Below are 14,537 nucleotides of genomic sequence, written 5' to 3' on the forward strand. Positions count from 1 at the left end.
CCAGCATCTCTCGATTCAGCTCATGTTTCTTCTCTTAAAGCTTCTTCAAATTCCTGAGGAAGCTCCTCCCCCAGGATACTTTCAGTAGATGGTTTCATTCTCTCTGCTTAAGAAAATAGACCATTAGGACATCTCACCTCCCTCTCTGAAGCATCTGCACGTTTTTTTCCTCTTATCTCTCTTTCCCACTCTTCTGCCTCTTGCATCAACTTTGGATTTTTTTTCTAGTTGCCTTTAATCATGCTATAACCTCTCCTGTCTTTGGGAGGGGTCACTGCTTTAGCTCCATGTCTCATCCCTGCTACTTCTTGCATTCCCCTCTGTTTCGCAGCCAAAATGTTTACTTGTCTCCACACAGTCCCTTACCTCCCACTTTTTTCACCCACTGAAGGTTGGCTTATGACACCAGTGTTCTCCCTCAGTTACACTTGCTTGGCTCACAAGTCACCTTGAAGGCACAACATTCAGTGGGCAAGTATAAGGTTGCATCTTACTCAACAGCCACATCTGTCCCATTAACCAATACCTTTTTGATCCTCCCTTGGCTGCTTCAAGGACAGCTCACCTTCCTGGTTTTCCATCAGCTCTCTGAACACGGCTTCCCAGTTTCTGAGTTTGTCTTTGTTGTTAAGATTGGAGTTGCTCTTGCCTTAGTCCCCGCCACGCTGCTTTTGTTCCCCTCTGCAGTCTTGCTATGAGATCTATTCCTTGCCCTTATTTCAGTTTCTAAACGTTGGCCTCCACCATCTCCTATGCCCAGCTGTTACTCAACATTGCCTCCTGGGTGTTCTATATACACCTGCAATGAATTATGACAAAACTCAGCTTGCCAGCTTCCTTTTCAAAACTAGTCATCGTCTAAGGCTCCCTTTCTAGAAACAACCCTCTGACCCACCCCATTTGTATAAAACAGAAGAGCCAGGGTCTTCCTTGACACATCTCTTCTCTCCATCACTGCTAAATTACTTGAGTTTAGCACACTCAAATCTACACAATCTTCATCTCTTCTGCACTGCCATCACCCTGGTCCAAGCTACCATCTTTCCTCCTCAGGATGGCTTTTCTCCTTCCACTCTTCCCCGCACAAAGCTGTTCACACTCAACACCCACCCTCTTCATGCTCGTCCTAGTGGCTTCTACTTATCCATTGACTCTCACTTTCCACTTAGTATCCTGACTTGCCAGACTACATTTTCTCTGCTGGTTATAATTCTTCCAACACCTCATGTCTTTATCTCCAAGTCCTGATAACAACTTAAATAAATAATTACACTCATAATTAATTTTTTAAATGTCTGTCTCCCTTTCCAGGATACAAGCTTTATCAAGGATTTGACTGTATCTTTCTTTGTCATTGGTGCATCCCTTGTGTCCATCACAATCCCTTGGTCGTATTAAATATTCAGTAAATATTTGTGGAAAGGATGAGTGGATAAGGAAAAGCCGTAAGAGATCTGAATATGTATAAGATTCCACATACTTAAAAGATTTAAGAAGCAAATGAAAACCTGACAAAAGTATCTGTAACCTATGCAAAAAAGCTTAAGTCCTTAAAAAGTAGATTATAATTATAAGACAGCGATGAACAGAAATGAACAGCCAGGCACGAAAATGAGCAGAGTGTAGAGAGCATGTTCATAAAAGAATCAGTGCAAATGGCCAATTAAACTGAAAAATAAATGTGCACTCTCCAGTATTCTAAGAAAGATACACATACATACACTTAATTTTTTTAAATAGTCATTGGTGGCACGGATTTAGAATTGGCATATCCTTCTCATCCTTCTCTCTGGAGAGCCCAGAATGGCGCACGCTTTCTGGAAGGCGATACGATAATATATGTCAAACGCCTTAAGGATAAAAGAGTTCATCTACTTTGGCCCAATAAATTAATTTCCACGAATTTATCTTACGGACGTCAGCGGATTCGCAAGTAAATACTTATTTATAAGAATGCTTATTTCCGTGTTACTTACAATCCTAAAGAATTCAAACCAACTTTAAGGCCCAATAAAGGATCGGGGACTGTAATGGGGCCTGTCTTGCTCTAAGCAGCCATTAAAATGCATGGCTCTGAAGAACATTTAAGGTTTTTTTTCAAACTGATTTGTTTAGCGATAAAAGAAGGACACAACACAACATGCACAGTAGCAGTTTAATTTTTAAAAATAACATATATATATATATATATATATATATATATATATATATATATATTCATAGGCATAAAAATACTAGAAAAACATCTCCAGATACAGGGATTATGAGTGATTTTGTCCTGGTTTTTTTTTAAAAAACCTTTTTTGTAGGTTCTTAATATTCAACAAATTCTGTATATCATGTCCATAATGAGAAAAACTAAATATATTTTAATTTAACAATAGGGAACTGATTGCAACATATGGCTGTGGCTATATCTAGAGAGGCGAAGCACGGTGATTAAGAGTATATGCTCTGAAGCTCACAGACAGGTGTTCAGTTCCCTCTTTACAACTTAAGAGCCATATGACCTTGAGCAAGGTATTTAATTCTCTTAGCCTCAGTTCCCTTATCAGCACGAAAGATAATGTATACTGGGCAGAGCTGTTTTGTGGCTTAAATGAAATAATGTATGTAAAAAATCTGATCAAAGAGTAAGCGCTTAGTAAAAATACCTGCTTTTATAATGCCAAAATATAAACAGATTCAGTAATGATTCACATGAATTCATGATCCTCTAGAGGGTTGTAACTGTAAGTTTGGGGAGTCATTATTTTATGGTTCTGCATCTTCCAGACTGTCATAATGATGGTGGAAACCAGCAAGAGGATGCCGGCAGGAAGACTGATCAGGGTACAGAAACAGCCCAGGAAAGGTTTTGCTCATTAGGGCAAAATGCTGGCATAGGTCACTGATTCACCTGTTCGTCCAACCAGCAAATGGTTATAATGCATCTACCGTATGTCAGGCATTGGAGACTCAGCAGCCAGACAAACTAGCTGCCTTCTTGGAGCGAGGCAGGCATCTTCTAATTAGACTGATGTTTCAAGGCACAGAGTTCCTGGTGGATTTAGGGATTAGGAAACTGTGGAAGCACTTCATATAGTTGGAGAAAACTTGACAGGTTTAGGAAAATGATAGTAAAGTTCACTTTGCATTTCTCAAATACCAATCCTAAGGCAAGAGTCTAATTCCAGAATCCCACCTGCTGGCAGAGCTGGGACCTACAGATGTCCTCTTTATCCTGATCAGGTTTAGTTCCAGAACAGACTTGCTCACTCTGCAGATGAAAAGCCACCAGCCTTCCAGGAGAAGGGGTAGCAAACTATGACCTAGGAGTCAGCTCCAGCCCCATTGTCTGTTTTTAGAAATAAAGTGTTTTTGGAACACAGCCATGCCCATTCATTTATGGATTGTCTGTGCCACACTGAGTAGTCACAACAGGGACTGTATGTTCCACCAAGCCTAAAATATTTACTTTCTGGTCCTGTATAGGAAAATTTTGCCGATTCCCGTTCTAGATCATTGAGGCTGGGGAAATGAGATGGAAGGTGACATCAAGTTCCTAACTTTTTTCCTTCTGTAGTTCCAGGAGCTGTTCCTCTGGAATCCATCCAAGGGGGGCCTTTTGAGGAGAAGATCTACATCCAGTGGAAACCACCCAATGAGACCAACGGAGTCATCACGCTCTATGAGGTAAGAAGGCCCCTCTGGTTATGTCACTTGGCTTGGATTTATTCAGTTTACTTCAGCTTGAAATTGGCAAACACCTACTGGGTGCAGAGCTCCACTGAGAGCATGAAGGTGAGTGAGACACAACTGACCAGAAGATTTCAGATGATACAGCAGGAGGAAAATGCAAGAGCATCAACCAAGCTGTCTTAATAGCCCCAGTGGCAAGGAAGATTGGCATTAGAGTGATAGATCTTTCTGGCAAAGGAGTCAGATTGTCCTGGCGCTGCCAAGAAGGCCCAGGACTGGCGAGAAGCAGTTGCAGTTCCTCTGGAAATTCACAGCACTCACATGATGCTCAGTGTACTCATATCAGTCCCTGGGCTTCCAAAAGGACCTCAATGTCATTCTCTACCCTGGGAGTACAGGATTCCTGAGCTTTAACATTGCCCTGTGGCCAGGGCATATTGTAATGCCACTCAGGTGATGGTGTTGAAAGCCCTTCTCCCAGGATTAGCAGGGTCTTATACCAGAGATGGGGCAGAATGTCCTTGGACAGGAATGCCATCAGCCCCACACAATGTGGCTTCCCTGAAAACATTCAAAATGGGAACAAATTGTGTAGAAGTTCATTGCAAAACAAAAGCAAAAGTTATTGAAAAACTTCAATAAGGCTGATACAGCTAAGTGTTAATTTGTTGGGATATGGACAAGATTTACTCTCTTCCCACACCTTATATTCTGAGGCATCACAAGATTGTGACACAGGGTAAAATAGAAAAACACAGCAATGCAGAGGAAGGGGCATGGAAAATGAAGCTGGAAGGATGGAGTCTGGTATCCTAGTAGCTCTACCACCATCAAGTGACCTTTGGCAGGTTCTTCCTCTCTTCAAGCCTCAGTTTGCTCATCTATAAAATGGGATGGTAATTGCTCCTTCAAGGTTCCTCTAGGGAGCCTGAGGGGGAAAAGGTGACAAGCATCGTAGGCTGAAACACACTACAGGCTCATGAAGGGACTTAGGACACTGAGTGCTCATGTAGAAAGGTTCACCTGTTGAGAGTGAGCTTGGGGAGGAATATCCCCACCATAAGGGAGGATGAGCTTTGGGGAGGAAAGGCAAGGGGTATTGATGGGGGAGAAATACTCAGGATGAATCTGATGGACACAGACATTCTTTAGAGAGACCTGGATGAACCTCAGAGCTCTGTGAGGGAGAAGAAAACTGTCTATCACATCCAGAGCGCTGGAGAAAACACCCTACCTCACTCCATCCTGCGTTCCTCAGAAGCAGAGCTAACATCTCCATCTTGGCCCACAGGCTTGGGAGAAGCTTCCTTCCTAGGGATGTTACTGAGGGAAAGGAGTGACTCATACTGATAGACCTTGCTCAGGACATGTTCAATGCCTTATCAGGGAATAGAGGGATTGAAAACTCAACTGAAAGAAAACCCAGTCATTTAAAAGCTACACACTGTTCTTTGTAAAGCCCAGGCCTTAATCACTCATGCTCACATACACACAAATGAAACAGAGATCTGCCCTGTGTGGCCACCTGCTCTTTATAAAGCAGAGGGAAAGGACCCAGGACTTAGAGAGTTAAGTTGCTTGGTGTTGTTATGTAAAATGGCTCTCAGTGCCAGATGTTGAAGACTTCTGGAATCCACAGGCCAGTAACATTTCAAATGGTTTTCGGGAACCAATAGAGGGCATTACCATCTTTTACTAAGATCGTTTCATAAAAGACAATCAAAAATACAGGAAGGACGTAATTTCAGAATAAAAGTCCTTTAAATTGAATAAATTTAGCTCTATGAGTAACTCATGACAATCTCATTTTTTCTCATTTTGCCTTGAATTGAGGACAGTTCTGTCCTGAAAAGACCCTGCTCCTTGTGCCTACCTGCACTTGGAAACCACTGGTCTAGGCCATGTTTGTTACAGGTGGAGTCATGTCTCTGCACATAATTCTTCCTCAGGAGCAATATACTTCTTGCTCTAATAGGATTATACACTGGGCTGGGCTAGGAAACCCCTGATTGCAATTCCATGGTAAGAAGAAAGAAAAAGATGGAGAGAGAACAAGAATGGAAACATAAACAGGTACGCACCCTGTTTGAGCAATAGCTTCCCGAAGGTGTTGCCAAACTCAGATTCAGCTGCTCACCCCTTGAAAGCCAATACAAGTGTTGGTTGGAAAGAAGAAGTTGCTTTATTGAGAAGGCTGGCAAGCTGGGGAGAAGGTGGACTTGTGTCCAAAAGCCAACTCCCCACTGCTGATCAGGAAGCAAGAGCTTTTAAAGGGGAGTTTTAGGGGTGTATAGGCGGAAGGAGGGGCTGCATGTAGAACAGCACAGTTGGCTCTGACGGTCATCTTGCGGTTGGTCATGCGATGGTCTGATCAGTGTCATCTTGATTGTTTCAAGTGCAGTTCATCTTCGGTTCCAGAAATGGTTTGTTCCCATTTCCTTGAAGCCAGTTCTCAGAACCGTATAAGATGGAGCAGCTTATGTCAAGGCTGCAGTCTGGTCATCATGTAGTTAACTTCTTCCACCTGGTGGGGGTTTCTGTAGCTGCAAAACAGCTCAAGGGATATGGCTCATAATATTATCCATAGCCCTTGAGGAGGAACTGAATTTCCCTGACTTTGCTTCATGGCTAGACTATTATTATTTTGTCTCATTTGACTGCTTTCCTTAGTTTCTCACTTCTCTGATTAAATTTATTCTTTGGCTAATTTCTTCTTTGGACAAGAGGCAGGCAGAGTGCACTGGGGGGGGGGGGTTCTGTCCTGGGAAGGCCCCATAGGGTCCTGCTGTGTTACAGAGGTGAGGATGCTTATATGGTACACTGTCTGGAGCTCTAGGCACAAAGGTGCACACAGAGTAGGACAACACACCCTTCTTCTCACTTCCCTGTGAACCCAGTGCCTGGTGGGTGTTCACAGACCAGTTGCTGGGGAGTTGGCGTTCCCATGATAGACTCTACTGGAAACAGCTGTGGTGAGACACTGTCAGGTGGCTTCCTGGCTGCCCTGTGGGCTGTCTTACAGAGAAGCAGAACTCGGAGGCTGCCGCTGTCTGGATGGCTCGTGAGTGCTGGAGGTTGCCTTTTGGGAATATGTCAGTATTCTTGCAGGATGCCGTGAAGGGAGCTAAGGAGGTCATGGGCTTCGGCTTTGCATTTTGAGCATAAACTTGTCTGTGACCACGTGTGTCACAAGCCAGTGAGGCCTCAGAAGGTAAGAACGTTGACTTTTGAGGTCAGGCAGCCTAGAGCTGAATCCCAGCTCTGCCACTTCCTTGCTGTCGTAACCTTGGGTACATTAGGTAACCGCCCATTTATATTTGTTAAGGAACATAAACGTGTCGGCATTTAGAAATAGCATTAACCCGTGTTGGCCTTTATCATTACATGAAAATGAGGCAGCTGAGACTTGGTGAGGTGACGTGAGAAGACCAAGATCATACAGCCGAGATGGCAAATCCGTGGGTCCAGGATTCAAGTGCCGACGTCTTGCCCCTCGGTCAGTGAGGTCCACGGGCCAGCAGCGTTGGCCTTAACGCAGGAGCCGGTTAGAAGCACGGCAGCGCAGCCCCCACCAGACTTCCCGAATCAGTCTTCCTTTTCGCAAGACCCCTGGGCGACTCACATGGGCATTCGGGTTTGAGAAGCACTGCTCTAGGCCACGCTGTTCTTTAGAAACTTTCAGCAACTGATAAGAGAGTGTGTCCTCCTGAGCAGAGAGGTGGGGAGTCTCCTCCACGCTGGGCTCAGCCCAGTCCTGCCTCAGACAGTGAGCAGGAGACCTTGCTTTTAAAGACATTTTTAACGGAATACGTGTTTATGAGGCAATTTCCAAATTTAATTAGATGAAACCAATTTGATTTTTTAAATTAGTTTCTGGTTGTAATTTCTAGAGAGAAATCCATAAATTACAAATCACCCTCTTCTGATGTCAAAAAGTGTATTTTGTGGCAAAGAAAATAGGACAACACAAATGGAGGAGAAATTCTGGATTGTCTCTGACTTCCTTTGTACAACCTTGAACTCAGCAAAGTCAAAAGCCAAGACGAGGGAAGAGTGAAGGAGAGCTATGACTGTGTAAATATTGTAAAACACAGGAGGTTCAGGTAGTATGTACATGAATATTAAAATCCCTTCCCTTTGAGTCCAGGTCACAACCTCTGGGTCCATCCTCGAACAGTTCTGTTCCCTCCAAATCTGAGTGACTTTGATTATGTCTTATTCAGTCTCTGGGCTTCAGTCCTCGCTTTGTAACATGAAGGTGTCAAGCTGTTCCAGCCTTCAACTGGGTAAGAGTCAAGAGGAAAAGAAATCTATGTCAAACCCACAGAATCACAGTTTTCTACCTCACTTGGGAGTTCCTCTGCTGTTGAAACCTTGCCTGTGGCCAGAGACTTCAAAGGCAAAGCACTGATGACTCTTGAAGAAAAACAGCTAGTGCAAAGGTCCTGTGGTAGGAATGACTCTGGCATATTTAACAAATAGGAAGGAGGTCAGAGTGCTGAAGCCTTGTGAGCATGGAGAACTGTGATGAGAGCAAATGGGAAGTGGGTGGGCAGGGTCAGGTTGTGCAGAATTTCTAGAGTTTGTGCTTTATTCTGAGAGAATTAGAACACCCTAGGAGGATTTGAAGCAGATGAATGAAGGAATCAGACTTACATTCTTGAAAGATCACCTGGCTGTTGTGCGGCTAATGGCTGAGGGTGCATAAACATCTCAGGGACACCTGGAAAATGTGCCAGGAGGCAAGGACATTTAACTCATGCAGTGAGGGCTCAGCTGTTTATTGGAAAATCTTGTACACTGGTGGAAGATGTGAAAACTTTGTCACACCTGCTTTTTCCTGCTGCCTCTTTCTGGACTTTGACACTTCCCTATCAGTTAGGAGTTCTTGTCTTAAGAGCTCCCTGGAGCCATGGACAGTTAGATTCCGGCCTCCCATCCCTAAGGGCTGGGAGTCTAGCCCTGGCCCTGATGCCACTCCAGGGCTCTGAAACAACCTAATTCTCCAAGAGCCATGACCTCTCTCCTTGCCCACTGAAGCAGGAGCTCAGAATGCTTATCAGAGCGCACTGAAGCCAGCCTCGCCTCTGCTGCAGCAGGGAGTAACAGGACGCATAGGCCATGGGCTCAGGTCTTTGGGGATTTGTACTCTCGTGGAGATGCAGAATGCACTTCTGGGATCACTTCCCTAACAGGGTGGTAGGTAGTGCATGGAGAGAAGGAAGGTCAAAGACCGCATGTCTCAGCCGATCCACATCTCCTGGGAGCAGGTCGGATGCACAGACTCTCAGGCTCCAGCTCAGACCTGCTGAATCAGAGTCTGCGTTTTAACAAGATGACACACACACACCTGAGAGTGGGAGACGCACTGGTCTAGGACACGTCCTCAAATGTCCTGATCTGGATCTGGAACGCTCTCTTTGATACAAACACTTCAGTCCTTGGATGACAATGTGGCTGCTAAATGAACTGAGGGATATCTCTGCTCACATGGGATCCAGAGAGCTGAGTATTTTCACCAAGGATGTGGAAACCATGCCATTTATATAGACTCTTCTGGAGCCCTCCTTGGGTTTGAAGAGATTTCAGGGTGACCCCATCAGGGCCTGTCTGTGAAGAGGATTGGCATGGCCTCTTCCATTCTGACTCTGCTCTTGTGAACAACACGACTCACTGAAAGCAGACCATGGCAACTGCAGACAGGCACTTACAGCCTGAATGCAGTAGCAGGGGAACTAATCCAGCCAAACAGTTGCCTAAAAACTCCTCAATAAAATCATTTAGAGACAAGCTGTTCAGAGTTCATGAAAAACAGTAATCAATATGTGTTTCAATTCAATTAATTGTTCTCATCTCTGTCCAAAAATAAATATCACACAGTGTGAGGGAATTGGGCCAGAAGATGTTATACTGGCAACCGGGTTAACGACGTGTAAAAATATTTAAAATTCAGACATGTGAAGCTTCCCAGTAAGTCTTCCTGTTTAGCAGTCACAATCACCAAGTTTCTAATTACAGTGTATAAATCTGAGAAGCTTAAAGGGAATGAGAGGACCCTAATGAGGCAGGAATGGGTGTCTTGATTATGCTAGAGTTGATTGACATTTATCTTGCAAGCTATTCTAGGCGCCTGGCGTTCAGAGTTAAATAAAACACAGACTCCGGCTCAGTAAAACAAGGCGGTGTTCTTGTGCCAGAGCCACTTTAAAAGATGGCATGGGTCGGAGGGTTGTCAGTATCCTTCCGGCATAGAGATGGTTGCATTTGATCTGAACGAAAAGCATGGGCCTCACGAATCAACATTCCATTAGAGCTCACTGCAAGAAGGCTGGGCGTGTGTTCTGAGACAGAGAGGAGTTCTGCCCGGGACTGGAGCAGACGCACGTTGATGGAGAGAGGGGCCAGCTGGGTGGATGAGCACAGAGGAGCATCCCAGAGAGGCCCGTAGGAGGCACTGACTCCATTTGGATGTTCAGGCTCATCCTCTTCCTTCCTTTTGTCTTCGATGCATTGGTCTCTCAGGGCGCATTCACCTCAGACATGCTTATGGCTCTGGTCCACAGAGGGTCAGTGGGGAGAATGCGATGTGGTTCTTGATGGGCAGAAGGTAGTAGAGGCAGGAAGTGACTAATACAGCCCAAAGCAAGAATTTGCATAATTTAAACTGGATCTACGTTAATTAGGATACACAGTTTGCATTATGCAGGCAGCTAGTGAGTATAACTTGAGACAGGCTGGTAACTAGGAAGAAAGCTCTTGTTTCTTTTGAATCGTTTAAGCCAGAAATGTGGGAATCATCCATTCCTCCCCACCTGACATACATGAGATGCTCTAGAAAGTTCCATCATGTCTTCCACCAAAATAGACACAAGTCAGGTCACGTGGCCTCATCTCCACCACCACCGTGCTCTGAGCACTCATCTGGTGCCTGGACCACTTCGGGACCTCCCTGCCCATCCCCCATCCACATCTCCCCTATTCCACTTCTCCACATTGCAGCCAGACAGAGCATGTTAAAAGGTCAATTCAAGGAGGTACTTCTCTGCTTTGACTTCATCTTAACTTTAGAGCCCTGAAGATCTGGCCCCTCTAACTTCATCTCCTGCCTCTCTTCCCATTGTTTTCTGTGTACCAGCCCCTCTAACCTTCTAACACGTTCTCAAGCTCAGCCAGTTCCTTGCAGCTCATGTGACTTTATGAATGTCATCCTTTCTGCCTGTAACACTTCACTTTATATCTCTTGTGGTCGGCTCCTTCCTATTCACCTCCATGAGGCTTTTCCCTGTACTGTCCACTCTCCAGCAATGTGCTTATTTCTTTGAAACAATTTTCACAGTCTGCACTTATTTCATTTGTGTGTTTTGGTATCATCTAGTCCCCTACTGAACTTTTAGCCCCATAAAGGCATGAGCCACGTGATGGTTATTTTATGTGTCAACTTGGCTGGGCCGTGGTACCCAGATGTGAGATCACACATTATTCTGGGTATTTTTGTGAGGGTTTTTTTTTTTTTCAGATGAGATTAACGTTTATGTCAGTGGACTTTGAATAAAGCAGCTTTCCCTCCATAATGTGGATGGGCCTCATCTAATCAATTGAAGCTCTGATTTGAACAAAAGACTGAGCCCCCCTGAGTAAGGTAGAATTCTGCCCACAGACAACCTTCAGAGTTGAACTGTGACACTAGCTCTTCCCTGGTTCTCCAGCGTAATGACCTTTTGTCTTGAACTGATACTGGTCATATTTATTTTTGCTCTCTTGTATGTTGTCAGGACCTAAAAGAAAGGCTTGCATATAGTATGTTTATGTGAGTATGTGGACTTAAACTTTATCTTAACAAGGGATAATGGTGAATTTTTTGTCTGACAAGTTTAGTGGTTCTCAAACCTGGCTGGAGATTAGAATCATACCTTGGGAGCCCCCAAAATATAAATAAATATGTGGGTAGGTAGATACATAAATAAATGGATGAATGAGTAGGCCTCACTGCAGTTCAAATAAATCAGGAGCTCTGGGAGTGAAGTTCTATCCATGTAGGGTTTTTTTTAAGGAGCACTGCATAACAAGAATCCAGCCAATCCACTCTGAAATGTTACCCTAGCCAAGCACTTGCTAAGGAAACACAGTCTTGACTCTGGCCTTCCCCTGCCTTCATTTTCCCTCTTCTGGAATCTGATGTTATACTATAGCCAACTCTCTCATGCACACACAGGTGCTAGGCACTAATTTTAAGGCTCAAATTCAAGAAACATTGGCCTTTCCCCCTCAAGGTTGCGAAACAAACAGTTTGTGGAGTAATCGAAGACCCACAAGACCGTATCACTCTGTCAATATACTTTTGAATTTCACTGATGGCATCCTGCAGCTGTGACGCCAGAGTCTGCCACAGATTTTTACTTTACAAATACTTCCCCCTCTCCTTTTGTAGTAGAAGTTAGTTCTGTTGTTTATTTGTGAGATTAAAAAAGACATACACACACACAAAGTTTAATAGATTTGCCCAGAGGCTTTCCCTAAGTCTTTAAAGTCAGAGCCCTGGAATGTCAAAGAGCCATTTTTCCTAACCCTCAGCCCATCACTCAGCCTCCGTGGGATGTTTCTCTTCCAGAGACTTGAAAAATGCAGGCATCCCTGGGTAGATGCCATACATGGGTCTGCTGGGCTGACAGGCCAGTTGACAGGTGTTTCAATAGAAACAGCTCTGGGTTGAAAAGAATGATTTCTGGCACTCTTAAGTCTGGAAGGAGAGAAAGTTGCGTTCTGATGTGAGTAAGTCGCATTTATCTAAGTGGGACCATTAGACCTGCCTGTAGTCCACTTGTGGAATACCAAGGATGACTATGTATTTGCCTCGGGGTGTTTCTTTTTGTCTATTACAACAGGGGTATTTGTGATGGAGCCAGGTAAAGTGACAGTGGGAATCAACAGATGCATAGCACTTGTTACCTAAAGAACAACAAATCATGTTCTCCTGGCAATAAAAAGGTTTTTCACAATAAATATTAATCATTCAGCTTAGCTGTAAGAAAACAGTAGAAGTTACTGCATGGAAAATATTCCTCCAGTAAGTGCATGTGGTTAAGTATATTTGTCTTGGTGTATGTGTCTCTAAGCATGTCAGTTTTGTGTGTTTATGTAGTTGTACATATATACATATTTGCACATGCATGCACATATGTATGTATGTGTGCCTGCATGTGTGTGTGAAGCCTTCACCCTTGGCCTGTACCCATGTTCTCGATTGCATCCTTGGACTTATTCTATTTCTTAAACTATAGTAGACATCGGAGACACAGTGCTACGTCTGTTTTCTCAGGAGAAACTCCAGGTCACTTCATATCCATGCCATAGGAATGTCATGGGAGAAACCCCTTGTTATTTCCATGGGCTCCCAGCTATTTCTCATAAACTTTTGCCCATAATTCCTCTCCAGAGCTTTTGCTAAAGGAAAATTTTGAGTTAAAAAAAAAAAACCCTGCAGGTTAAATTTAATCATGTGCATTTATAGTTATCCTAGGAGAGTGGAGGGAAGGAAATAAAAGGGTAGTTCTGCATTTGACACAGCCGGGGCTCTCCTTCATGTCCCTTACATGGGAGGGAAACTGTTTTGATGCACTGTGCACCCGGAGGACTTCGTAGAGGAATGGCCTGTACACACCACCACGTGGCTAGTGATGGAACCCTCTCCTTGGCTACATGGTCCTTTCAATAAACTGTGCCCAGAGGCAGTGTTTAAGTTGCCGAGTGTCTCTTTAAACATCAGAAGCTGTTCTCTTTTCATCCTAGATCTTTTACCTTGTTACTCCTGTTGGAATTCTACCTGGACAGGGCGATGCGGCACGGGTTTGCTGCTTTTAACTGGCTGGCTCTTTCCTTCCTGTTTTGGTCAGAACAACTCTTTGTTTGGGACTAAAACATGAAGGCACATGGCATGTGTTCATTTATCATCAGGGCATTTTGAGCCTTCATTCTGAAGTCCCTGGAGGCTGGAATTCAAAGTTGTGATTCAGACATTATCCTTTCATTGGCCTCAGACAATGGCAGGTGGATTTCTTCTCCTCACTCTGATCCTTTTCTCTGCCTACTTTTTCTTCATTCTTCATCAAGAGGAAAGTAGTTCCTTAAAATTTACACCTGAGTACAGGACCTTGGCCTGTATCATTACAGACTCAATACAAACATGCATGCATATTTAATTACCAGGTCTTTTTCAGAGCCCTTCAAAATATATTTCATAAAAGTCACCATTGCTTTCTTGATCTCCCTTTTATTTTATGCACTGTTTTAGCACGTGTGTGTCATTGCAAGTCAAATAGTGAACTATGCTATTAAGAAACCTAAGATTGACTTTCCCTGCCTGAGCCTTGGTCTCTACCTCTGTGACCTGGTAGAATTGGCCCAGACAGATTCAAAGGATCCTTCCTTCCTTGACCTACCACCCAGATACCCAAAATTGAATTAATCTTACTCCTCGTTTTATGAAACACTTTCCTCATTGATCTGTGCATGACCCTGTTTTGTATTTATTCATTATTTCACTTTTGCAATTACATACCAGTTACCAGGACAACCAGAACTTTGACAATATCTGATAATGATCTCCTCCCATCCCAACCTCCCGACTCCTCCCACTGTCCTGAATCTTAGATAGAATTCCTTTGCATTTTATATAGTTTTATTACTTGTGTGCATTCCTTAAAGGCATATTATTTTGTTTTGTTAGTCTTTTAACTTCAATAGAGGATTTTCAGTTGTTTATAACATTTAGAAGAACACTTTTATTCCATATTATGTAGCTGTTGATGAGTACATCTGTAGTGTGTTCATCTTGACTGCTGTGTAATATTCCATTGTGT

The 14,537-nt window shown here is 43.7% G+C and overlaps 1 protein-coding gene across 8 annotated transcripts in view; it reads left to right on the top strand.

Annotated features, from left to right (window-relative positions):
* The window catches only part of PTPRT (protein tyrosine phosphatase receptor type T), a 939,599-nt gene that overhangs the window by 624,735 nt on the left and 300,327 nt on the right, over positions 1-14,537 (top strand). For all 8 annotated transcript variants that reach the window (XM_031433788.2, XM_031433792.2, XM_064475672.1 and 5 more), the window contains one exon: positions 3,566-3,675. In XM_031433788.2, coding sequence (XP_031289648.2) covers positions 3,566-3,675 — 110 coding nt within the window. The remainder of the gene's footprint in view (positions 1-3,565; positions 3,676-14,537) is intronic.

This window comes from Camelus dromedarius, chromosome 18, assembly GCF_036321535.1.
Source record: "Camelus dromedarius isolate mCamDro1 chromosome 18, mCamDro1.pat, whole genome shotgun sequence".
Lineage (NCBI taxonomy): Eukaryota > Metazoa > Chordata > Mammalia > Artiodactyla > Camelidae > Camelus > Camelus dromedarius.